The sequence below is a fragment of the Vulpes lagopus genome, chromosome 10 (assembly GCF_018345385.1).
Source record: "Vulpes lagopus strain Blue_001 chromosome 10, ASM1834538v1, whole genome shotgun sequence".
Classification (NCBI taxonomy): domain Eukaryota; kingdom Metazoa; phylum Chordata; class Mammalia; order Carnivora; family Canidae; genus Vulpes; species Vulpes lagopus.
The window spans coordinates 57,723,129-57,746,456 of record NC_054833.1 but is presented as its reverse complement, the minus strand read 5'-3'; the positions used below and the strand labels follow the sequence as shown (position 1 = coordinate 57,746,456).

The 23,328-nt window shown below is 56.1% G+C and overlaps 2 protein-coding genes across 2 annotated transcripts; both read right to left on the bottom strand.

Moving 5' to 3' along the window:
- Window positions 1-58: 58 nt before the first annotated feature.
- LOC121500431 (complement C1q binding protein) lies at window positions 59-5,099 on the bottom strand. The gene is made up of 6 exons (XM_041772133.1): window positions 4,803-5,099; window positions 4,084-4,234; window positions 2,001-2,094; window positions 776-871; window positions 531-653; window positions 59-448 (listed from the first exon to the last, which is right to left on the bottom strand). Exons 1-6 carry the CDS (start codon window positions 5,011-5,013, stop codon window positions 299-301), a joined length of 825 nt encoding a protein of 274 aa, XP_041628067.1. The 5' UTR covers window positions 5,014-5,099; the 3' UTR covers window positions 59-298.
- Window positions 5,100-10,587: 5,488 nt separating this feature from the next.
- DHX33 (DEAH-box helicase 33) lies at window positions 10,588-23,262 on the bottom strand. The gene is made up of 12 exons (XM_041772096.1): window positions 22,930-23,262; window positions 20,882-21,042; window positions 20,080-20,307; window positions 19,748-19,918; window positions 16,943-17,128; window positions 16,210-16,321; window positions 15,216-15,375; window positions 15,033-15,121; window positions 14,086-14,213; window positions 13,585-13,788; window positions 11,758-11,844; window positions 10,588-11,002 (listed from the first exon to the last, which is right to left on the bottom strand). The coding sequence occupies exons 1-12, from the start codon at window positions 23,180-23,182 to the stop codon at window positions 10,694-10,696; spliced, it is 2,088 nt and encodes a 695-aa protein (XP_041628030.1). The 5' UTR covers window positions 23,183-23,262; the 3' UTR covers window positions 10,588-10,693.
- Window positions 23,263-23,328: the final 66 nt, after the last annotated feature.

The following is a 23,328-nucleotide window of genomic DNA, read 5'->3' as shown; positions in this document are numbered from 1 at the left end:
TGTGCTCTGGGTGTGTTGTTGTCAGGTGGAAACAGAAGGAACAGGGAAATCCAAGCACTTGGAGGAGATAAACCAATTTTATTGTCCGTCATTGTGTTATACAAAAATCTAGGAGTGGGAGAGTCGTACAGAAGCAGTAAATGAAGGGTAGTTAAGAGGGCAAAGGAAATAATTTAAATCTGAATTATTCTGCATGATATCAGGAAGAAAGCCATCTCCAGGGACACGTCCTGCTTTACCGTGGGCTCCTTCCCTGGCCAGGGCCCGCCATCCTGTCCCCGCTCAGTGTCAGGCTGCTCTACTGGCTCTTGACAAAACCTTTGAGATCCTCAAGGAAAGTGATGTATTCTTGATGCTCCAGGGCTGTGCTGAGCTCCACCAGCTCATCCGCAAAGGTGTTATCCACCCCCCGGTCGGCCAGGAAGTCCATCAGATGGTCATACAGGGCCTGGGGACAGAGCACGTCCTCCTGGTCCTGGGGTGTCCCTGCCAGGCGGGAGCCCGCCCTCCTCCTCCTCCCCGCCACTCACCCAGTCCAGGGAGTCGGTGTTGAGCGTGTAATTTGTGTCCTTCCACTCCGACTCGCCCACGGCCTGGAAGCTCACCTCCCTGATGGAGAAGATGTCACTCTCATCCTCCTCCTCTTGCCCCACCTGAGGAGAGGATTTGCGGGGAGTGAGGCGTTGCCAAAGACAAGACAGGTCCTACGGCTTGACATGCAGATGTTAGCCCCACTGGCCTCCTTGTCCCCAGGGGCGCTGCCCTTCCCACGTACCTCGTCTTCCGGGTAGTGACAGTCCAGGACCAGGGCCCTCTTGCCACCATCCTTGATGACTTCCACCACGAAGTTGGGAGTGGATGTCAGTTCAGGCTGGGGAAAAGCAAGGACGCATCAGGACCCACCAGCGGGCTCACGGTTCAGGGGCCCAACACCACCACCGCCAGGATGGTCATTACCACTTCTAAACTCTTAGATGAGGGCAGCCCGGGTGGCTCAGCGGTTTAGCGCTGACTTCAGCCCAGGGCATGATCCTGGAGACCCGGGATTGAGTCCCACGTCAGGCTCCCTGCATGGAGCCTGCTTATCCCCCTGCCTGTGTCTCTGCCTCTCTCTGTTCTCTCATGAATAAATAAATAAAACCTTTAAAAATAAATAAACTCTTAGATGATAATGCTCCTCCACCAGGAGTCTAGAATCTTCCCCAACGTTAACAGCACATACCCACACGAAGTGAGACTGGGCTCACTTCCTGCTAGCCCTTCCCAGGTCCTGAACTAGGTCCGACAGCGGAGACCACACACCCCAGGGTTTCATTTCTACTGGCCCCTACTTGTTCACAGAACGTGCTAGGTTTACAGTGAGGAAACGTGAACTCTGGACCCAGCCAGGCTAAAGGACTTCCTCTCCCCTGGGGCCCATTTTCCTGTCCACACTGCAAAGCTGGCCCTGACCTCCAACCTGTCTCCCACTGGCCATTTCGGGCTCTTCCTGTCACAGCCTGGGACCCAGGCCAGTGCAACTCCTACCTGGCCATCCTACAGGCTAAAGGATCAGAGCAGCCCTCCCTCCAACACTGAGCTGACCTCTCCGAGCTCGGCCTCAACCTGGGCTCAGCACCGGGCACATGGCCTCCTGACACATGTGCAGCCAGGATGGCCAGCAGCCCAACCCTGCCAAGGACTCGGACGTTAGTCTCTGAAGCCCCCGCTGTGGCCCCCTACCCACGTGGGACATGTGGAAACACTTCAGGTGAGACTCCTGAAACCAAACCTCTCCCAGTCACAGAAAGGCCTAAGACGGGCTCGGTTCCCTCCACTATGAACGCAGGCCCAGGTGTAAGGCCCAAGCCTCGGGGGCCAAGGTTCTGGTGCCAAAGCCGGCGGAAACAGCGCTCGGTAAGTAGGGCCAAGGACGGTGGTCCCTGGCTGTCCACACCCTCTGATGGCAGAGGCATGAGGACACTGCAGCTTCTCTAAGGCCTGGACCAGTGCCCACTCACCTCCTGCTCATCCGCCTTCTGCCCCTGGGCCGGCTCCTCCTCCCCCTCAAACGTCGGCGGGATGCTATTGTTGATGTTGAAAGTGACGGTGATCCTGCCAGTGGGAGAGAGGTCAGGGCTGTGACTCTGTCCAGCAGAGGCGGCGCTGCTACAGTTGCACTTACAATGGAACGGAAACCATGTTTCCAGGGCTGCCAGATTTAAACCCACAGGCCGGGCAGCCCTGGTGGCTCAGTGGTTTGGTGCTGTCTGCAGCCCTGGGTGTGATCCTGGAGACCTGGGATCGAGTCCCACATTGGGCTCCCTGCATGGAGCCTGCTTCTCCCTCTGCCTGTGTCTCTGCTTCTCTTTCCTCTGTGTATTCTCATGAATAAATAAATAAAATCTTAAAAAAAAAAAAACCCACAGGCCCCACTTTATCTCCTGGTCTCCGCCACGTGCAGACGCAGTGGGTTACTAACTGCCCCCCCCCCCGCCCCCGCCCTGCCAACCCAGGGCTCCTGGCCACCAGCCATTCGGTGGCAGTGAGCAGCAGAGGGTGCTGGGACAGCAGGTAGCCTCTCATAAGAACTTTACTCCATGAGAAGATCTGCCCAGAGGGACAGGGGAAGAGAGGCACACAAGGGTGCTGCTATGAGAGGGCCAGGATGGGCCCCGGGGAGGGGGCTCCCCGTCAACACAGCTGCCACAGAGCTGTTTTTAAAAATATATCTATTTGAGAGAGCACGAGCGGCGGGAGGGGCAGAGGGAGAAGCAGATACCCTGCTGAGTAAAAAGCCCGACGTGGGATTCGATCCCAGGACCCTGAGATCACGACCTGAGCCAAAGACAGATGCTCAACCACTGAGCCCCCCCGGCACCCCTAAGTCCATTCTTCAAAATACTTGTGGGAAGTTCCATATCGTGAGGAAGCAGCCTGGAAACACCCACCTCATGACAGTCTTCCGCTACAGAACCCTCCCCTGACAAATTGTACTCCGAGTCTGAGTGCCCAGCGCAGGTAGGTGCCAGCTCCCCCACTCCGCGGGTGCACTCGGGACCCCCCTGCCGGTATGCTTGGAGTTGCTCCCGTACAGGGATGCTGGTGTCACATTCGGCTACAAAACCTATCTAATGTGCCGCGGTGCTGACCACACTGAGTGCCTGGGCACAGAGGTGCAGCTCTCTATTCACTAGAACATATTTACTCCACTGGCTACACGTTACCCTCCGAAAATGGTTTAGGGGAAGTTATGCAGGAGAAAAAAAAAACATGGTAAATAAAGGCAAAGAAAGAATCAGATCCCAGTTCATAACATCTCAGAACTTTACTCAAAAAAGGGATGGTGAAGCAGATAGAAAGTTCTGTACCTTTCTAATGGGGACACTAAGCACATGTGGCTTCATCTACGCACATGGGGGCCACAAGGCTGGTTCTCCCCACTGTAAACGTCAAATGTCAGGGGCAGGCCGGGTTTCCCTCGGCCAGAACCCTGCACTGCAGAGGCGGCACCCAATCTGTCAGAACTGCACAAATCTCAGTCGGGGGCACCTCTGTGGCTCGGTCGGTGAAGGGTCTGTGGTCGGCTCAGGTGGTGATCCCGGGGTCCTGGAGTCGAGCTCCCGTAGGGCTCCCTGCTCAGGAGGAGAGCCTGCTTCTCCCTCTGCCCATGTGCGTGCTCTCTCTCTCTCAAAAATAGGGCAGCCCTGGTGGCTCAGCAGTTTAGCGCCACCTTCAGCCCAAGGGAATCCTGGGGACCTGGGATCAAGTCCCATGTCGGGCTCCCTGCATGGAGCCTGCTTCTCCCTCTGCCTGTGTCTCTGCCTCTCTCTATGTCACTCATGCAAATAAAATCTTAAAAAGTTATAATAATAATAAACAAAATCTTAAGAAGACTTTCTGATATGCGTGCCTGGGTCAGGCAGGGCCTTCCTTACCAGGACATCCTTCCTTCCTTAATAAATCCACGCTCAGCCAATCTGAGCGCGCGTGCAGTGAATGAGGCACCTGGAAATCATGTGTCCGGGCACCTGCTCTAAGGCATCCCTGGAAGATCAGGGAGGCTGCGCTGGGTCAGAGGGACCCCCTGCAGCCCACACTTACTTTTCTCCAGCTACTTTCCGCACTAACTTGGCCTCCGTCCCATTCATGTCTAGCTCCCAGCCCCCAGACATTTTGGGGAGGGACTTGTGCTTCTGTATTTTCTTTTCCTCCTTAATCTCATCATTCAGGAACTCGACGAAAGCTTTGTCCCCTGCAATGAAAACCCATAAGATACAGAAAAAGAAAAACCAGTCAGTCTTAAACCAACAAATGACTTGGGGTGATTGCTGTGGGAAACCTGGCCTCAGACCGATTCTGATGCTTGTGCTGCTACCGGGGCTCTGGGCACGGAGTCAGACCCACGGGGCCTCGGTTCCCAACCTGGAAACGGGCTGGACACCCGTGGCAGGAGGCTGAGCTCAATTCTGGAAAAATGACTTCCAGCAACGAGCCCATCACCGCGTTTCACAGAAGCCAGGCGATTCCCGTTACCCGCCCCAGACCACACACGACCTCTCCCTGCTTTTAACTCTGACCAGCCGCCTCCCCGAATCCACTTCCGAGGCTCAGGATAGAGCCGGCTGCCGGGGTTTAGAAGCATCACTGCCAGGAAGCCACCACTCTCGGGATTAAGGCAGAAACCTCATGCCACGTGGGGTTAACCTGGAGTTGTCCACTGCAGGGGGTCGTGAGTTTAGGGCCTTGGGCCCCCGCCCCAGGTCCCCTGACCCCCTGGCCCCAGCTCCCCGGACCACCGCCCCCCGCGCCCCCAGCCTCACCCTGGGTGTGCAGCCCGCCGCAGCCGCAGCCGCAGCCGCAGGGCCTGCGGGAGCGCAGGAGGCCCGCGCGCACGGGGAGCAGCCCGAAGGGCCGCACGCACGGCCGGGGCGCGGGCCGCAGCAGGGTCGGAGGCGGCAGGGCGGGGGCGGCGCGGAGCCCGGCGACCGCGGAGCCCAGGGCGCGGGGCACTCGGCGCAGCAGCGGTAGCATCGCGGCAACGCACGTGCGGGCGCGAAGGACGAACCAGGCCCGGATCCCGGCTCGCGCGCCGCCGGAAGTCCCGCTCCCCCCCGGGAGCGCTTCCGCGCCTGTGCGGTGCGGGCCCAGGGCGTCGGGCTGGCAGCGCCCTCTGCTGGGGCCTCCGAGGTCAGCGGGGCCGCCGGCGCCGGGTCTCCCCGCGGGGCCCGGGGCCCCGAGCCCCGAGGGTAGCTCCGCTCCGGGGCCGGCCCTCTGAATTCCCGCCACCCTTACCAAGCGTGGACACCACCCCGGCGTGCACACCACCTGTGTGCACCTCCCCAGCATGCACAGCCCCGGCATGCGCACACACACGGCCCCCAGCGTCTACCCCTCCCCCCCACCAGCGTGCACCCATTCCCAAGACTTTGCATTGTTCTGGGACCTGGAAGCTGGGAGGAGGAGTGAGGGGCCCAGAAAAAGAGAACTCTTAAGGCCCGGGAGAGGTCACTTGGGGCCTCCAGCTATTCTTGGCACCCACACCCTACTCCTAGCAGCTCCTCGAAGAACCTCCTAAGGCGGTGTCAGAATCGCAGATGCAAAAGCCTTAGTCGTTACGGATTTTAAGGAATAAAAGGGAATGCAGAACTACGTGGGCAGCCTAACCGCATCCCAGACTTTAACCTCGCGGTACAAGTCCCAGGGCTGGTCCAAGAGCAAGGAGGGCGGTCCCCATCGGAGATGAGCCCAAGACCCCAGCCCGTGGCCCGCGGGGGGTGGGGGTGGGCCCAGGGGCTAATTGCCCCTTCCCCTGGCCCCCCCCCCCCCCCCCCCCGGGAGAGCAGGGGCCTCATTGCCCTGACACAGGGCGCAGGTAAAGGTGTTTTCAACCTTGTACCTGAGCAACCTGATGGACGCCCCTGTGGGGGAGACACAGCTGCTCGCCCTGGATATTCATCCCTCACCCTTAATAACCTGCTCACCTCTGCTTGACAGTCACGGCTTTGGAAGTTATTTCCTTCCTCCTCCTTTGCTGCAAATCCTTTAGTTTCCTGTGTGGGGCTGCCCCCTGGGGTCGTCTCTGGTGGAGTTATTTGGAATGTCTCCGTGTGGTTTGGTTGGGTCCTGGGCATCTTGGAGCTAAGTGGTGGTTTCATTTAGCCCAGGGCCAGGAGCCTGGGGCAGAAGGCATGCAGCCCCTCCAGGGCTTGGGGAAGTAAGGGTTAGGGAAGATTTTATAGGATAGGGGCACCTGGGTGGCTCAGTGGTTGAGCGTCTGCCTGTAGCTCAGGGTGTGACCCTGGGGTCCTTGGATCTAGTCTTACATCAGGCTCCCCACAGGGAGTCTGCTTCTCCCTCTGTGTCTCTGTCTCTCATGAATAAATAAAATCTTTTTTTAAAAAAATTTTTAAGAGTATTTTCATACGCTGAAGAAGACTCTGGAAACCTGAGGCCTGGCTGTTGTCAAACTCAGAGTCGAGGGCTTCCCGGAGGAACCTCACCCTCCGCCTCCCCCATTACCTGTCCGAGGGCTGCAGGTTATGAGGACATGTAATCGTATCTACACTGCCTTCTGCCCATTTCCCCCATCAGTCTCCACCTGTGACTCACCCAGAGCAGCTCATGTTACTTCAGTGACAGAGCCGTGGCTTGTGTCAGATTTAGTTTCAAAACCTATAGGATATGGAAGGTATGGAGCCCGAGCAGGAACTGCACTCGATCCCCCAAACCCACCTGTGGAACCCAGTGTCCCCTGGCTGCCCCCATGAGGCATTCTTCCTCTGTGGGAGAGAAAACACAGGGGCGCCTGGGGGATTGGGTGGGCTGTCTGCCTTAGGCTCAGGTCGTTATCCCAGGGTCCTGGGATCAAGTCCCTAGTCGGGCTCCCTGCTCAGCAGGGAGTCTGCCTCTCCCTCTGCTTGTGCTGTCAAATACATAGAATCTTAAAAAAAAAAAAAAAGTAATAAAAGAGAAGGAAACCACAAAGCTCAAACTCGATGCCTCTGGCATATTGGCAGGAAGGCGGAGGGAGAATCCTGGCTACCAAGATGTGCCAAGGCCAAACGGGTCTGCGCCAGGTGGACCCCAGCGTGGGCCTTTCAATGACTTTCTCCCTTATTCTAACACTGGAAATCACCCCCCCGGGGGGGGGGGCGGACATCTAAGGTGCTAAGTAGACTTGCAACACCTGAAGAGGAGTGACCTGTAAGTGCACAGGCCCTAAGACCTCCCGCCTCCCTGTTAACAGGGCACCCTTTCCCACCCTGATCTCTCCCCTGGGAGTCAACCCGAGGACTCTGTCCTCCCTCCTGTGGGCTGGTGCATCAGCCCCAGTAAGGCCTGGCCTGCACTCCCACCCACCTGGTCAGGTTCTGCTGCTCAGAGAGCCCACGGGCCCCATACTCCGTATCAGTAAAGTAGGTCTTCCCCCTACACATGGTGAATAAGCATGTGAAATAATGCTCCTCACTCATCACCATGGAAATACAGATCAAAACCATGATGAGATCTCACCTCACACCTGCCAGAATGGCTAAAAATGAACAAGACAGGAAACATCAGATGTTGGTGAGGATGCAGAGACAAGGGGCCCTCCTGTCCTGTGGGCGGGAATGCAAGCTGGTGCAGCCGCTCTGAACAGTGTGGAGTGTCCTCAAGGTAAAAATACAGCTACCCTATCATCTAGCCATTGCACTACTGGGTATTTATCCCAGATACTGATGTAGTGATCTGAAGGGGCACCTGGACCCGTGTTCACAGCAGCAATGTCCATAATAGCCAGACTGGGAGGAGCCATGATGTCCTTCGACAGATGATGGATAAAAAAGATATATATACACACAATGTAATATGAATCAGCCATCAGAAAGGACGAATACCTACCATTTACTTCGACATGGATGGAACTGGAGGGTACCATGCTGAGTGAAGTAAGTCAGTGGAAGAAAGATAATTATCATATGGTTTCACTTATATGTGGAATATATGACATAGTGAAAGGGACTCTAAGGGAAAGGAGAGGAACTGAGTGGGAAAAATTAGAGAGACAAACCATGAGAGACTCCTAACTCGGGAAAAAAACCAAAGGGTTGCTGGAGGGGTGGTGAGTGGGGGGATAGGTAACTGGGTGACAGGCACTAAGGAGGGCACTTGATGGGATGAGCTCTGAGTGTTATATGTTGGCAAATTCAATTTAAATTAAAAAATAAAAGTTTAAAAAGGAAAAAAAAAATATGTTCCCGAATGGGTGGCAAAGACTAATTCTGAAGTATATTCTAAACAGCAGACAAAAGAGACCCAAGAGTCACACACATCATGAACAAGATTCACTTTTAATGGATGACAGTCATGTGCAAACTGGAGGATTATATACAAGAGCTGCTGTCACTGTAGAGCTGTCTGAGCAAGAACAGACTCTCAGAATAAAACATCAACCTGAGGCACCTGTGGGGGCTCAGTGGTTGAGCGTCTGCCTTTGGATTAGGGCGTGATCCTGGGGTCCTGGGATCGAGTCCTGCATCGGGCTCCCTACAGAGAGCCTGCTTCTCCCTCTGCCTGGGTCTCTGTCTCTCATGAATAAATAAAATCTTAAAAAAAAAAAAAAGTCAACCTGAACAAAGATGGGGTTTTCTCCTGCGAGTTATAGTACTCTAACCAAACTGCAGTAAAACCCTTGCTTCCCCACAGATGCAGCATATCCTGGTAGGCTAGAGGACCCCACAGCATGCTTGGCCTGTCCACCACTCTGGATGGCAGTGTGACACGGACAGACGGGCCCAGTACTGCATGTCAGAGTAGAAAGGGACCACTCCACACGCAGCAGAGATGCCGCATCACGTAAGGTCTTGATCAGGGCCAGGGTGCCAGTGAGCCATGCCTTGCAGTGACCCTGTGTTGCCGGGAGGGCATCCACCTCCAGGAGCTGCTCAGGGAGCTGGTGATTCATCCAGAGATGCAACAGGCTGGAAAGGAGGTGGTTGTGTCTCATCTCAGAGGTCTGGCCCAGCTAATGACACGAGCTTGTAGGTGGCGCTGCATTGTCATCATTGTTAAGAAACGTGTCCCCCGCAGCTCCAAACGGCCGGGTATTTCTTTGTAGTAATATGTAGTCAGAATGGGTTTTCCAATCTGATTCAATCCCTGAGCAGCTAGGTTAAAAATTACCTTGTTTAAAAACCCAATAAAAAAATTACTGTATCAAAACTCTGCCAGAATGTTCCAGCAACCAACATATTTCTGTAGAGAAACATTAAAACTTTCTGGAAATGATTCAGCCTGAAGCCCTGCTGGAACAGGTCCTGAAGCAGGATAAGCTCAGTCTGAACGGCGCCCACCTGCCTGGCACTCCCTCCAGGAACAAGCGAACAGTCCTCTCCCATTAACCAGCATGAATCACATTAAAATACAATAGTTCCCCCCACTCCCTGTCAGGCTGAACATCCTAGGCCTCTATTAAGAAATGAGAAAAATACACTTACAAAATTTTCTGAAAAACTCATCAGAGTCAGCAACTGTAAGGAACAGGTGGTCTAAGGGCCAGCGAGGTCGGAGTGCCAGCTGGACACCTCCGACATGGGCCTGCGTCCAGGTGAGGTTTGTGCCTAGGTGAGGCCAGCGGGCTTGGCGGAGTGTGTCAGGTAGTGTGGCCCTGGCTCAGAAACCACATGGTGCACTTTGCAAGAAATGATGGAAATACTGCATATCTGCCTTCAGACTCGTGAAGCCCAATGAAAAACCAGCTTCTTTGAGGGCAAAGCAATCTTGGGAAAAGAGGACTTGCTTTTGGTGATTAAATAGTGAAGAGGAAACTTTGCTGTGTCTTTCCTCCTCCGAACACGACGCCAGGAAGGGACTGTGGGACTGCCTGACAGGTGGGAACTGGGGCAGGGGTGGGGGTGAGCACAGGCAGGAAGGAGCAGAGCTGCTGCCCAGTCCCCCCCCCCCCCCCGCCCCCCGGCCTCTGGGAGGAGAGTAGAGACAACAAATGAGACACAAGAGCACAGCCCCAAGAGGTGGGGCAGGTGGAACTGCCAGGTGAGGTGAGTGGGGCCCCAGGTGAGGCTGGGTCACAGGCCCTTTGCCTCTCCCCCCCTCTAGCAGCCCCAATAGCCAGGAGAGGCGGTTTCCTCCTTGTGCCCCTTGTGCGCAGTTCTACTGCCAGGGCCTCTAGTGCCCGGCTGGAGAGAAAAGCAGCCAGTGGCCGCGGCCACAAAGTCAGTTTCCCAATCTATACTGGACCTGATCTGGGAGCTATAAGTCAACATTCCCGGAAACATGCACATGCCCTGAAAGCCCAGTTGGGGGTGGGCCACAGAGGTGCTCCTCCACTGTCCCCCCATGTTGGAGATGAACATGGTAAGGAGGTCGGCCCCTTGGGGTATGAGGTTCAGGAGGGAAGAGACCACAGACTTGCACAGACGTGAGGGCAAATCCAAGGATGACACCTGAGCTTCGCAACCGCCTAGGGCCCCACCCAGGAAATCCCCCCATCCCAAGGCCTCGGGGTCTCACGGAGAAGCAGGGCACAGCCGGTGTGGCCGCATGGCTCCCTGGACTCCGGGTGTGTCCATGCCCCAGCAGGTACTGCTACTGCTACGCCCTGGGCAGGGGAGGGGGTGAACAGGAGAGTCCCCAGAGTTGCCCCGCAAAGCGGATTCCACCCACTAACCCTAAGGGTGGGAAGCAAAGACACTTCCAGGCCCAGTCAGGCCACTCAGTCCCGGGTGGCCCTCAGCTTCCTCCGAAAGTAGTCGGGGGCGGCCTCGTACAGCCACTCGGCAGCCACCACGCAGAGGTCCCGCATGTAGCACTTGCTGGTGTGGAGCAGCTCAGTGTACACGACATAGGCCGGCCTGCAGTGGAAGAGAGCGGACGAGGGGTGGATGGCCACGGGCTGGCGGCTGTCTGTGGTGGTGTATGTGCCATCGGGCTGCAGCTCAGCCGCGCTCATGAACAGGCTGTGCGCCAGGCAGCGGCGGATGCTCTCCACGTCCCCACGGCAGGACACCATGGGCATGGACATCTGCACAGGAAGAAGCTTTGTCAGAAGAAGCAAGTGGCCCAGCGGGGGGTGGGGGGGTGGGGAGCGAGAGGAGGGGGATGGCCAGCCCAGCCCAGGGGGTGGGGCCTTTCCGCTCTCTCCCACCACAGCCAAATTCACCTTTCGATTCTGGGGTGCCAGTCCCCAGTCCTCCCTGAGCCCCAACCCAGCCCGATCCCACTCAAGGCCCCTCAGCCCAGGCCTGAGTCAGCCTCCTCAAGCCCCGAGGACACGCTGGGCGCCTGCTTGACCCCTCCTCGGGGAGCTGGAGTGGAACTCAGGAAACTGACCACTTTCTGCGGCTCCCCCAGGGGAGAGAATGGGGGGAAGCAATCCCTCCAAGAGGAGGTGGGAGCAAGAAGGGCCTGCAGAGAGCGGCTGGAGAGGCCCTGGCTCCTGTGGGGTCCTCAGTCTCCCCAAGAAACTTCTCTACCCTCACTTTTCCCTTTAAGATGGCTCCTGGGGTCTTGTTCTTGGTAACGTGCTGGTCCCCGCCTGATGGGGACCCTCTGCTCTGCTCTCACCACCTCTGGGGAGCCAGCAAGGCCTGCAGCTCACTGGGGGCCTCTCCTTGCAGGCTGCCAGCTCCTTGCCCTCTGGCTGCAATTCAAACTGAGTTCCTGGTAATTTATCTGAACTTCATGTCTATGAAGTAGAAATAGCCCAGAGCCCTAGGGAGAGAGGGGGACCTGGGGCGAGGCCTGCGAGGTGGTGCGGAGACTCCAGGGTGCAGGTACCTTCAGGCAGATGTCCCTTAGCTGCGCCCTGACTTCAGCCGCCAGCATCATGTTCCTGCTGTTGACGAAATTCTCTCTGCACCAGTCCTGTGCAGGAGAAAATCCGCTCTCACCATGCCATCACTTCTGCAGATGAGTGACGTCACCGTGACAAGAGCTGAATCCCGAGAGGGAACTTCAGTGGCCAGAAATAAATATAGGAAAACTGCTTTCTCCCAGAAAGCACGCACTATAAGGGGAAACCGGAAATACCCCCTTCCAAGAGGAACATTCCCTCATGCAGGGAGGGTGCTGGCTCACTGGGGGAGCGCAACCCTGGGGGTCAGGGTTGAGGTCTAGCCCCCCCGCTGGGCAGGACCGGTGCTTAAATATGAAACTGTAGAACAAATTCCCTTATGTGAAGTCGCCAGGGAAAAGCTACAGATGCGGGTACATGGGGGTACAACTGCCCCCAGGGTACATGGATCCCTCCTACGCGTCTGACAACTTGGCAGGAAAACGGATAAGGCCGTGAGCACACAATTGACATGGCGCAGCATGAATGTCCCACAAAGGTCTGCAAGGGTGCTTGGCCTGGGGGCTCATGGCAAAGCAGTTGAGGGTAACAGACGCCAGAGGGTTTCATCTCCAGCAACGTGGCACACGGTTGTCCAGGGGCCAGTGGGGCCGGCGGGACCACTGGTGTGGGATGGCTTCTCCATAGTCTTCTCCACCGCTGGGGTGGGGGACGGGAAATGGCAGGGCTGCTGGTGGCGGGTGGCAAGTGGCGGGTACCGGCCCCACACCAACCAACGCTCCCCTCCGAGCACATGTTCCGGAAAACACCGTGCTCTCAGGTCACAGTAATGGTGCCACAAGGGTCGTCAGGTGCCCGCAGGCCAACCTCAGGACAGCGGCCACACGCAAGGGGAGGCCTAAGAACCAGCAGATCAGGGTTTTTGCTGTATGTACAGCAGCATTCTGTTTCCTTAAAAATAAACTCCGGCAAATAAAGCAGAACGTTTACAACCATGAGACTGTAGTGGCTTTTTTTGAGAACGGACTGCATCACAATACGCCACTGAAGCGCACACAGGCCCACGTGTGGGTTTATGGATGAACCAAAGAAATGCACACGTGTGTCAGGCCACCTCATTTGGAGGGAGGACTTACGTTATTTTGCTCATGGCAATGAGCACAGTGAGATTTTTGCTTTTATGGTAAAGGAGAAAAAGCACAAGGAGCATTCATTGTGCGTTCTGCTGTGAGCCCCACAAAAGGCGGCCAGGCCTCTTCACTAGAGCTGCCCAGACCTCGGAGCCACGCTCGACCCTCCCGCATCAAGCCACCACGGGGGAGCAGCTAGGCTACAACTGCATCTATTTTGTAGAATTCTTAGGAACGTGTGACCTAAGGTATCAGAAAAACCTAAAAGAAGTTATGTTTGGGGTCTGGGAACGCAAAAAAACATTTCCCCATGAACTAATGAGAACTGCTTGTTCACTTCATACTGCTTCGGTGGACGAGGGATTTCCCAGAAGCTCTGCTATCAGACAGCAGGGCATCCTAGATGCCCTTTCCATCCAGGTCTGGGCAACGGAATCATCACTTAAGCAAACATGACTATGAAGAAAGGCCAGGGCAGGTGGAAAAAGTCATCTTGTAGCTGAGAAGCTCGGCCACCAACTCGAGGGCCTCTACCCCACTGAGGACAAGTGGAGCACAAGTGGCCGCTGTCCACTGATGCCCCCGCACCCTCTTGTTCTTGTCCACCACAAGGGAGACAAGTGCTCAGACCTGTGCTCAGGTGGGGAGGTGGCGCCACCGAGAGGGAAGGAGAGCCAGTACCTTATCCCCACCAAGGCTCTTGAAGGTGCGGTAGATGTTGAGCAGCGTGATGTGGTCCCCCTCACTGGACAGGAACTTCTTCCTCATGGTCTGCACTTCGTCCCTCCGGGAGGGAGGGTTGTACAGCACGCTGTCCACAGATAGTAGGGAGACGATGGTCAGGATCTCCTCAGTGCAGTGGAACTTCGGGGACAGGAGGATGGTCTGCAGATGGGAATGCAAATGTGGGCGCCAGCCTCTCTCCTGGCTTCTGAGCACAGCCCCTGCCTGTCCTGCTTGTGTGGTCTCGGATGGCCACTCGGGTCGTGTTCGCATCCTGTTCTCTAGGACCCGACAGCGCCGTGCTCCTGCATTCCCCATGGGGAGGGTTCACACTTAGTAAGAGCCTGAGCCTGTATTGGACACATGGTAGGGGCGCCAGTTCCTCCAGTGGAGCGGAGGCCCCGGGGGACAGTGGGCCATGCAGGGACAGAGGGGACACCAAGGGTATGGATGACTTACTTTGGCAAATTTGGGCTCTAAAGGGAAAGCTGCCATCTTCCTTCCAATGGGAGTCAGAGTGAGTTGGTTGTCCTTCCGTTCAAGAGCACCTAACAGGTCTAGCTGGGCCACAGCTGCCTGCATGTGATCTACAGAAACAGAGTTGTGAGGAGCAAAAAACCCGAGAGTGGCGGGGAGGGGGGGGGGGGGGTCGCAACTGGTCCTGAGCTTCAGGGAGCAGGTGGCTCTGCGTCAAACCATGGTCCCCAGAGCAGAGCTGCCAGGGCTGTCACCAGCTAGGGCAATGGCCTATGACCAGCCTGCATCACACATGAGAAACCCATGCACAGACGCACTTGTGGCCCTGTGGGGACCTGGAATCTGGCCCTCAGAGGCCCCTGCTGAGAAACGTTTCCTGTTTCGCTCCTTCACTTTCTCACTCTCGACCACATCCATGCATCACCCACTAAAGAATAAAGCAGTATTTCTGAGGACAGAATAGATACATGATGAGAGAAAACAATGTGCAAGATACGTCGGGGGGAAAGAGCAAGGTGCATGGTCTCCGTCGGCAAAGGGACGTCTGAGCTTGGTTTATTCAGATGGGAACAGCATTGGGTAAGGACGGACATCAACACAAATGAACCATACGAAACGGGCTGAACAGAAGGAAGGTCCTGGAAGAATCACTGGCCCACAAACCAGACTGCACGTGCCCTGCACTTGGGCTGCTGCAGAGGATCAGGGACTGGCAACCAGTCCAGGAGGGGCCGCCCGGCTGACTGGGAGGGACACCAGCAGCTCTGGCCACAGAATCCACCCTCGGGGCTCTCAGGTGCCCCTCCTCCAGCTGAGGTCACACACCAGGGAACCAGACAAGAGATCCCCAAATGCTTTTTGGGGAGCCCAACCCTTTGTCAGTCCTTATCCACCCAGGCCCCCACTGCTCCACTGGAGATGCTGCCTACCTGGAGAGGGCTTGGACATAAAGTCGAAGGTGAGCACGTTGGGGACTTTCATTGCAAGGAGCTGCAGCAGCACGCTGGCCAGGTTACACCTGTGAGGAGCAGAGACGTGGCTGGTGCACCTGCTTCTCATCCTCCAGCTCAGGCAAAGGGAGCGAGAGCATCTCGGGGGCACCACAGGCCTACCTCTGGATCTCTGGCACCGTCATCTTCTCAAACTTCTCAAACTCATTCTCTGTGTAGAGCCGGTAACAGATGCCACTGTCCTCCCGGCCAGCCCGGCCTGCACGCTGCCACGCCTGTGTCTTGGACACACGCTGTATGGCCAGCACCTCCAGGCCGCTGTCTGCAGGGAGAAGGGACTGTGTGAGCACTTCGCCCCCCACTATGAACTAGTGGTTTCCACGGCATAGATGACAATGCAGTGATCCTTCCTGCAACCCAGGAGCCCAGAAACATTGGGGCTGAATTGGAAGGCACAAAACCAGTGGCAAGGGCTGAGACAGAGTGAGTGGTGTTGCTGGGATGCCAGGAAGCCTGCTTGCTGACAGCTGGGGCCAGGAGAACAGCCGCAGGTTCCACAGAGACTGCAGGGCCACAGCCACACCGCTCTGCCCAGGGCCAACGGCTGCCCAGGCCATGGGGCTCTTCAGTGCCAACACCCGGTGTCCAGGAAGCCAGGATGGCTGCTCCTCAAGGTCCTGGCCTCAGTGCCTACACTGCACCCCTGGCTCTGCTCCAGGAGGGAGATGGTGTGATGACACTGCTCCCAGGGGTGTCCTGGGTGAAGGTGTGCTCTGGGCCAGGTGCAGGTGAACAGGGCCTTCCACACGCTACCTCAGGGATCAGCGGGCCTTGCCCCAGCCCAGGGAAGTTTCCTGGGACACCTGCAGCTCCTATGTCACGTCTAGAAAGCTCTCACTGTGGTGAGAGCCAGGTGTCCCTGGCTACGCAGCCCCTCTCCTGGCTGCTGATGGGCTCTTGGTCCTCCGGCCAGGCCTGGCCCTTGTTCTTAGGCTGGTGAATGGGCCCCGTCCCACGCTGCCTCAGCCTTGCTCCCACTGCCCATACTCCACCCCGGCCCCTGGTCAGTCTCTGCGAGTCAGAGAAGGAAGCGCTCACTGGGAGAGGCTTTGGGGCTTGCCGCCCAGAGAAGAAGCACTCGTGGCTAGATTCTCACCAGGGTTATATTTCTTTGCTTTGACCATGCCTGTGTCAACTACGTATTTTATTCCCGTAATGGTTATGGATGTCTCAGCAATGTTGGTCGCAATGATCACTTTCCGACAGCCCTGGTAAGAGAGAGAAGCCAAAAACCATAGGACACATGCAATTCAGAAACCTCAGAACATATTCCTCACAGTGCATTTCCACAACCCACTTGCGATCGAGAAACGATGACCTCATTATTAGAGCTCCTAATACTGACGGGGGTAATTACATCGGGTGGCTGGCGGGGGGAGGTTACCGTCTTGAAGGCTTATGCTGAAGTGATGAGAGGCAGGGAACAGGCAGGTGTGTGCAGGACCCCCAGCCCTGCTGGGCACTCCCTGAGCACCACTGCTTCTCCTCTCAGGGCCTTCGTGTTTACAAGATGGGAAGATGGGTCCGCCACCTACCTTGCCGGTTCTCTAGAGGGCGAGGCCGTGAGCCCATGGTGTATACACGGTGCCTGGATGGCCCACGCACACAAGACATGGTGTGGGGGGCGAATATGGTGGGTCGGTACCAGACACCTTCCGCTTACTGCCTCTGCCCACCCGACTCCACCCCCAACTATTCCCCCACCCTGTTCTCACCAAGGCAGGGAGCTCTGTCTGGGACTGTATCTTCTATTCCTACAGTTTTTCAGCTACTGCACCTGGTACCTGAGCATCCCGCCCACAGGTGCCTGGGGACGGGGGCATGCTCACCTTGGGGGCCCCCTGGAAGACGCGGAGCTGCTGGGCATAGGGCAGGGAGGCATACAGGGGAAGGACCAGCATGGAGGGGCAGCCGTCTGGGAGGTGCTTAGCAATATCCCGGCAGGTCTTGCTCACGGCTTCGATCTCCTCCTGCCCAGTGAGGAACACCAGGATGTCCTGAGAAGACGGGGCCTCCTAGAGAAGGGAAGCACGGCATTACTAGTCACTGTCAAAGCCTCCTGAAGTTATTTTCTTAACGGCAGAGAGGTAAATGGACCTAAATGAGGTGTCTCCCCTGGGGAGAAAGCCCTCGCTGACGGTGCTCAGAGCTGGCACTTGAGGGAGTTAGCCAGCCAGTTTAAAAGCGAATTAAGGAAACGTTGAAGGAAGACCACCAGACTGCTTTTACAACGAGAATAATACCATGAAAGCAAACCAAGCAAATAAAATCTGCACAAAGCTCCCTTCTCCCTCTTTAGACATCTGGAAAGATGGAACCAGTGGGACAGAAGCCAGCTGGGGAGACCGTGGCCCGTGGGAATGGGAAGGAGTTGTCACAATGGAAGAAGAGACCTCATGAAATGATGCCACTAAAGCACTGGCACACACCCCAAAATCATGCCCTGGGTGGGGCTCAGTTGGTAGGCATCTGACTCTTGATTTTGGCTCAGGTCACAGTCTTAAGGCCATGGGATTAAGCCCCGTATCGGCTGGAGACTCTCCTGCCCCCTGTCCCTTCCCCTGCGTGCTCTCTCTCTCAAATAAGTAAATTAAAAAAAAATCCTGCTGCGTTGACCCCAGTGCTTAGACCCTGAAACTAACTGGGCTCTTGCTGTTTGCAAGCTGAGGAACACCCCAGCATTAACGACGTACTTGCACACCTACCCTTCCTTGTGGTCTGTTCACATTATCTTCATTGGCCAAGGGGTTGAGTGACAAGACAACTACAAATGACGTTTAATGTTAATAAACACACACGTGCATGTGTCTATGTGTAGATACGCATGCACATGTGTTCACAAGCACACATAGGTGGAAAAATCTACAACAGTCAGAACCTCGTCAGTCACGCTCCTCAGAGCCACCACTCAGGAACCATCCTGACCTCATCTGCTTCTGGCAGGTGAAGCCCTTCCTGCATCTGGCATTATGTGCCGCGGGAGCGAGCACTTGCCTCCATCTAAATGGCAGTGGAGTGCTAAGCCCAGAGCAACAGAGGCAGCAGACGAGAAAAGGGATTGGAAGTTTGGACCCGTTTTGAGAGTGGAGAGGCGAGGAGTGAAGGACCAGGCAGAGGGTACTCCAGCCTGGGCGTGGTCTGGAGGGCCTAAGGAGGCAAGACACAGGCCCGTTGGAGACGACCCGAGTGAGGCATGGGTGGGTCAGGGGAGGGGGAACCCAAGGGTGGCGTGGCCAACCCCCGCTGCTGTCCTCCACCCCACCGGTGGGAGGCTGGGAGGACATGGGAGGCGGAATGAGATTCTACCTAGAAGCATGGCCAACGGGAAGAGTCCAGACAGGGCACAGAAGCCACCTGCCTTGAGCAGAAGGCAGCATGAGTTGCTCCGGGGAAAAGGGGAGTGTGCTTAAACACATGAAAAATATTCATGATTGGCAGATGGTAGGTGTTGGCACTTGGGAGAAAGCTAGCAATGGGCACACAGGAAACTCGTGCAGCCATGTCGTACGAGGCACGAGGCACTGGGATGGACTGTGCTGGCAATGTCGGGTTTTAAGGCTGCAGTACTGATCTGGGCCTCGGAACCATGATATACGTCTATGTTGAGAGGCCAGAGGGAGATAAGTGTGAATCCGCACCTGCCGCAGCAGGAACAGACACTGCCCAAGACCAGCAGTGCTGGCAGGTGATGCTGGAAACACTAGAGTCCAGAGAAAGCAGCTAGGATAGTGAACAATGTCACTGTAAACAACGGGATCGGGAACATGGAAATAAAAGCGGCTGTTGGGATTTTAAAGATGTATTTATTTATTTGAGAGAGAGAGAGAGAGAGACAGAGACAGAAAACGTGTGAGAGCAAGCAGGGGCTGGGGGGGCAGAGGGAGAGGGAGAAGCAGGCTCCCCGCTGAGCAGGCAGCCCATGGGGCTCGATGTCTTGAGTCTGAGCTGAAATCAAGAGTCGGATGCTTAACTGACTCAGTGGCCCAGGTGCCCCAATCACTGGTTTTTATCATCCTTATAGAACCAACCACTTGCCTTTTTAAACTTTATGCACTTACCACTTAGATTAAAATAAAAATGACTTCTTAAAAACTTGCCTCTGAATTTCTTCAGAAAGTTAACCAGAAGGTACACATAGTCCATTTTATAAGTTCAACAAAGATGGGATTTAATCGAACTTTTAAGTAAACATTTAGTATAATGAGAAAAGATTTTGAAATGTTTCCCTAATTCAGTTTTTCTCAAAAAGCCAAAAACTCTAAAGGAGCACTCAGTATTGGGTCAAGGCCAACTTTTTTAAACGAGGGAGCAAAGCGCAGAGGACACAGCACCTCACAAGGCTTGCTTGGGGGCAGCACCGTGTGGGTTCCTGCTGGGATTTACAACCAGACACTGTCTGTGCTGACGTAAGGTCTCCTGGCTCAGCTGAGACATGACGCTGCTCAGAGCTGAATTACTTTTCTTCTTAGAGATACTGAGAGATGCCATAAAAAATAAAAAGCCAGACCCACCACCTCATGTCCAAGGCACAGCTCACCGGGCACTTGGGTCGGCAGCGTGTCTTCTCAAGGCTGAACGCGCCACCCACCGCAAGGTCAGCCAGGCCTCTGCGGCCACCGGCGCCCAGCTCATACCTGGTGGATCTGGAAGACAGAGACGAGAGCGGCATGCAAGTAATCCTGCTGAGGCTGTTTGGTGTAAAACACCTGGATGGGATGCTGTCGACCCTCCAGATAGAGGACGGAAGCTCCGTTGAAATACTGAGAGAACAGGTCCACATCCATCGTAGCGGACATTACGATAACCTGTGGACGGGCCAGAGGAAGATGGTGGGAGAGCCAGATGGGGCCTGGGTTTCCAGGTCCCTCCCCAGCCCCAAGAGCAGACGGTGAGGCCCGGGCATGGCCTGTCCAGAGGCAGAGTGGACACCACACCAGGCAGGGGAAGGGACCCAGGCCACAGCTACCTTAAGGGGCAGTTTCCGCAGCTCCTTTCTCCTCCTCTGGGCAGCTTTCACCACTCCAAAGAGCACGTCGGTGTGCACAGTCCGTTCGTGGGCTTCATCCAGAATGATGCAGCTGTACTTCCGCAGCAACGAGTCGGAGATTGCCTCTCGCAGCAGCATGCCGTCCGTCAGGAACTTGATCCTGGTGTCTTCTGAGCTGACGTCGTCGAAGCGCACCGTGTAGCCCACCTGTGTGAGGAACCCCTTGTTCAGTCAGCACCGGGCAAGCCCCACCAGGAAACCGGCGCTGTGTGAGCACTTGTGCCCTCTTGGGGATGAGCCAGCACTGCCCAGCCCTGCTCCCTTGGGTGCACACAGGTAGTGGACGTGGCCTGGGAACTGCAACGACTGTAAGCCTTGTGGAGAATTAAGACCTAGACTCCTGCCTCAGCTACTTAGTAAGTTAAAGTGAAGCTACGAGCACGTAGGATGTCTGAGATGTTTCAACATGAAGCGCATGAACACACAGAGCTGCGTATGCTAGAGATGTGTCTGTGATTTCCTAGATGTATTTATGGATCTGACTGAACACAGGTTACTGTAGCCTTAAGGATGCTTGAGGGAAACACCTAATTTGTCCAACTTTCCAACAGACTGAAAGCAAAGCAAATGGCACAGACATCTGATGTCTGAGGAAACGGGTAAGACTCAGATGGGCCTAAGTGATCGGGGTGAGATAGCTTCCCTCTGTTGGGGAGCACTGCTCTAGAAAGCATCATGCAGATGAGAGGGTGGACTGTCAGTGCAGGGGGCGGTGAGGTACCAGCTTCCCGAGCTCTGTTCTCTTCTCATCAGAGACTCGAGTGGCCAGAGAGATGGCAGCCACTCGGCGAGGCTGGGTCACGGCTATGACGCCCTGGCGGCCAATCCCCCCTTCATAGAGGTACTGTGGGAGCTGCGTCGTCTTCCCAGAGCCCGTTTCTCCTGATAAAGAAAACATGTCTCACTTACGTGCAAATTAACACCAATTCACCAAAATCAGGAGGAAAATATAGAAGAAAATACTCCAAGTTGATAAAATCCCAGGAAAACGGGACTGAGGTACGGCTGGAGGAGTATCCTGGGGAAGTATCACTGGAGTTCCTTCTCAGGAGGCCAAATTGTATCAGAAACATCTTTAAAATGTTTATACCCTCCACCCACAATTCCAGGTACAGGAATTGGTTCTGAGGAAATAATTAGAGATGTAGCTTCAGAGACCGTTTCTCCACTTTGTTCTAGGAAGCAAACAACTGGAAACAATATAAATGTTCAATAATAGGTAACCAAGGAAATATAACTGTTACATAAAATGGTTACTTCTCCAGAGAATAAATGAGATGGGAAGGCGCCTACTCACATGGCCCCAGATGCTGCTCTTCCCTTCCGACCTCCCCTGGCCCACGTTTTGGGACACATCTACCATTGCCGGGTCTGTCCAGCACACCCTACAGGATGTCAGACTCCAGCTCTCTCCCTGGAGCATTCCTGGTCCCTCGTCCATCCACCTTAAACTGTCTGCATGACCACAGACCCCCACCTCCACCTCAGGGTGGGGCAGGGAAGGTCCATCCCTTCTGTGACCTTGAACATCCTGCATACAGTTAGCACCCAGTATGGTTTCCCACCTGCTGGCTTCCTCTACCTGTCCCTAAGTAGAACAAAGAACTCAGCAAACCTGGATATCCTTCCACTTGGGCTACCACTAAGCTTCTCTGACCTTAGAGTCCTAAATCTCATTATTGCTGCATTTCTCTCTCTGCTCATCCTTCCTGACCCAGCTAAGAATCGCAGATTGAGAATGTGACGATTCTGCTGCAGTCCTGCTGAGTCCACCTGAGAAAACCCCAAGTGTGGGTCCATGTCTTCCTGTCCATCTCCTGCTCCTACATCAGACTACTGGGCATTGCTAAAGCAGCACAGCCCATCATGCAGATGAAGAGTGAGTCTGTGGTGCAGTCAGTGCACCTGGATGCCAGCACAACCACCGATCCTGTGGTCTGCAGGTTCTGCAGCCTGGCCCTGTCCCATCCTCCCCCAAGGGCCTGAGGCCCTGTGACTCCCATTCTCAGCAGATGTCCTGCACCTATTCCACAGATGTGAAGTCCTCAAATGCCCTCTCCCTCTCCCTCCCCTACAAACTTCTCCCTAGCCACACCCACGCTCACCTCCTTTGGCCAGCCCTAGCCTCCAGGATGTCCCTCCTCCTTCAGGCCAGCTCCCATCTACCCCGTTTCCAAGTGCCCCCCAATCTGTGCTGTATTCCAGCCTCGGTCTCTCCTGGGCTCTTCCTCCTCAACCAGGGAGCACCTGCAAACTCCTCAACCTCCTTCCGTTTCCCCCCTGCAGGAGCCTGCTCTCACCACCTTCCTTCCCTCACCTCCTACTTCCCCCAAGCTCTGTGGAGGCGCTCAGTGGGCTCCACAAGGAGGACCTAGGCACCAACACCCAGGGCCTCACACCCACGAAGGGGGGGACGACGACACACACACACTACTTAAGTTTCTGGATGGGGCCTCACTACTGCACCTGTTCACTCTTCCTTCTCCCTGCGACTCTACTCCACTATCTGCGCCCTCCTGGGTCTCCTTCTTCTCTGAACTCCCCCCCCCCGCCCCCGCCAGCCCGTCCCACCCAACCCCCGGCTGGATGCAGATCGAGCCCCCGACCCTTAAGCCTGCCTCTTAATTCGCATGGGACCCGCCGGGTTCACACCTCCGGGCGGCTCCCCTCCCTCCCGGGCCCTTTGTCACCCCGGTACCGCGGCTGCGGGGCTGGGGGCGGCGGGCTGAGGTTGGCGGTCCGGGCAGAGGAGGCGGCGCGCCCACTCACCGATGAGGACGGCGCTGTCCAGGTTGCGGAGCTGGGCCAGCAGCTGCCCCCGCGCCGGGAAGATGGGCAGGCTCCGGCGCTGCCGCTCCACCGCCTCGGGGTACGGGCTGGCCGCGGGCTGGGCCAGGGCCGGCTGCTGCCTCCGGCCCCCGCTGCCGCCGCCCGCGGTCAGCAACATCAGCACGCGCCCGCCCGGGGGCCCGCAGCCGGGCCGGAACCTCTTGGCCGGCGGGAAGCCAGCCTCCTCGGGCATGTCGGGCGGCCGCCGCGACAGGACGCCAGCGCCCCGGCAGCCGACGGCCCGCGCGTGTTTGCCGCTTCCTGCCGCGCGCCGCGGCGCCCGCCGATGACATCACGACGGCCGCCGCTGCCTCAGCAGAGGACTACGACTCCCAGCAT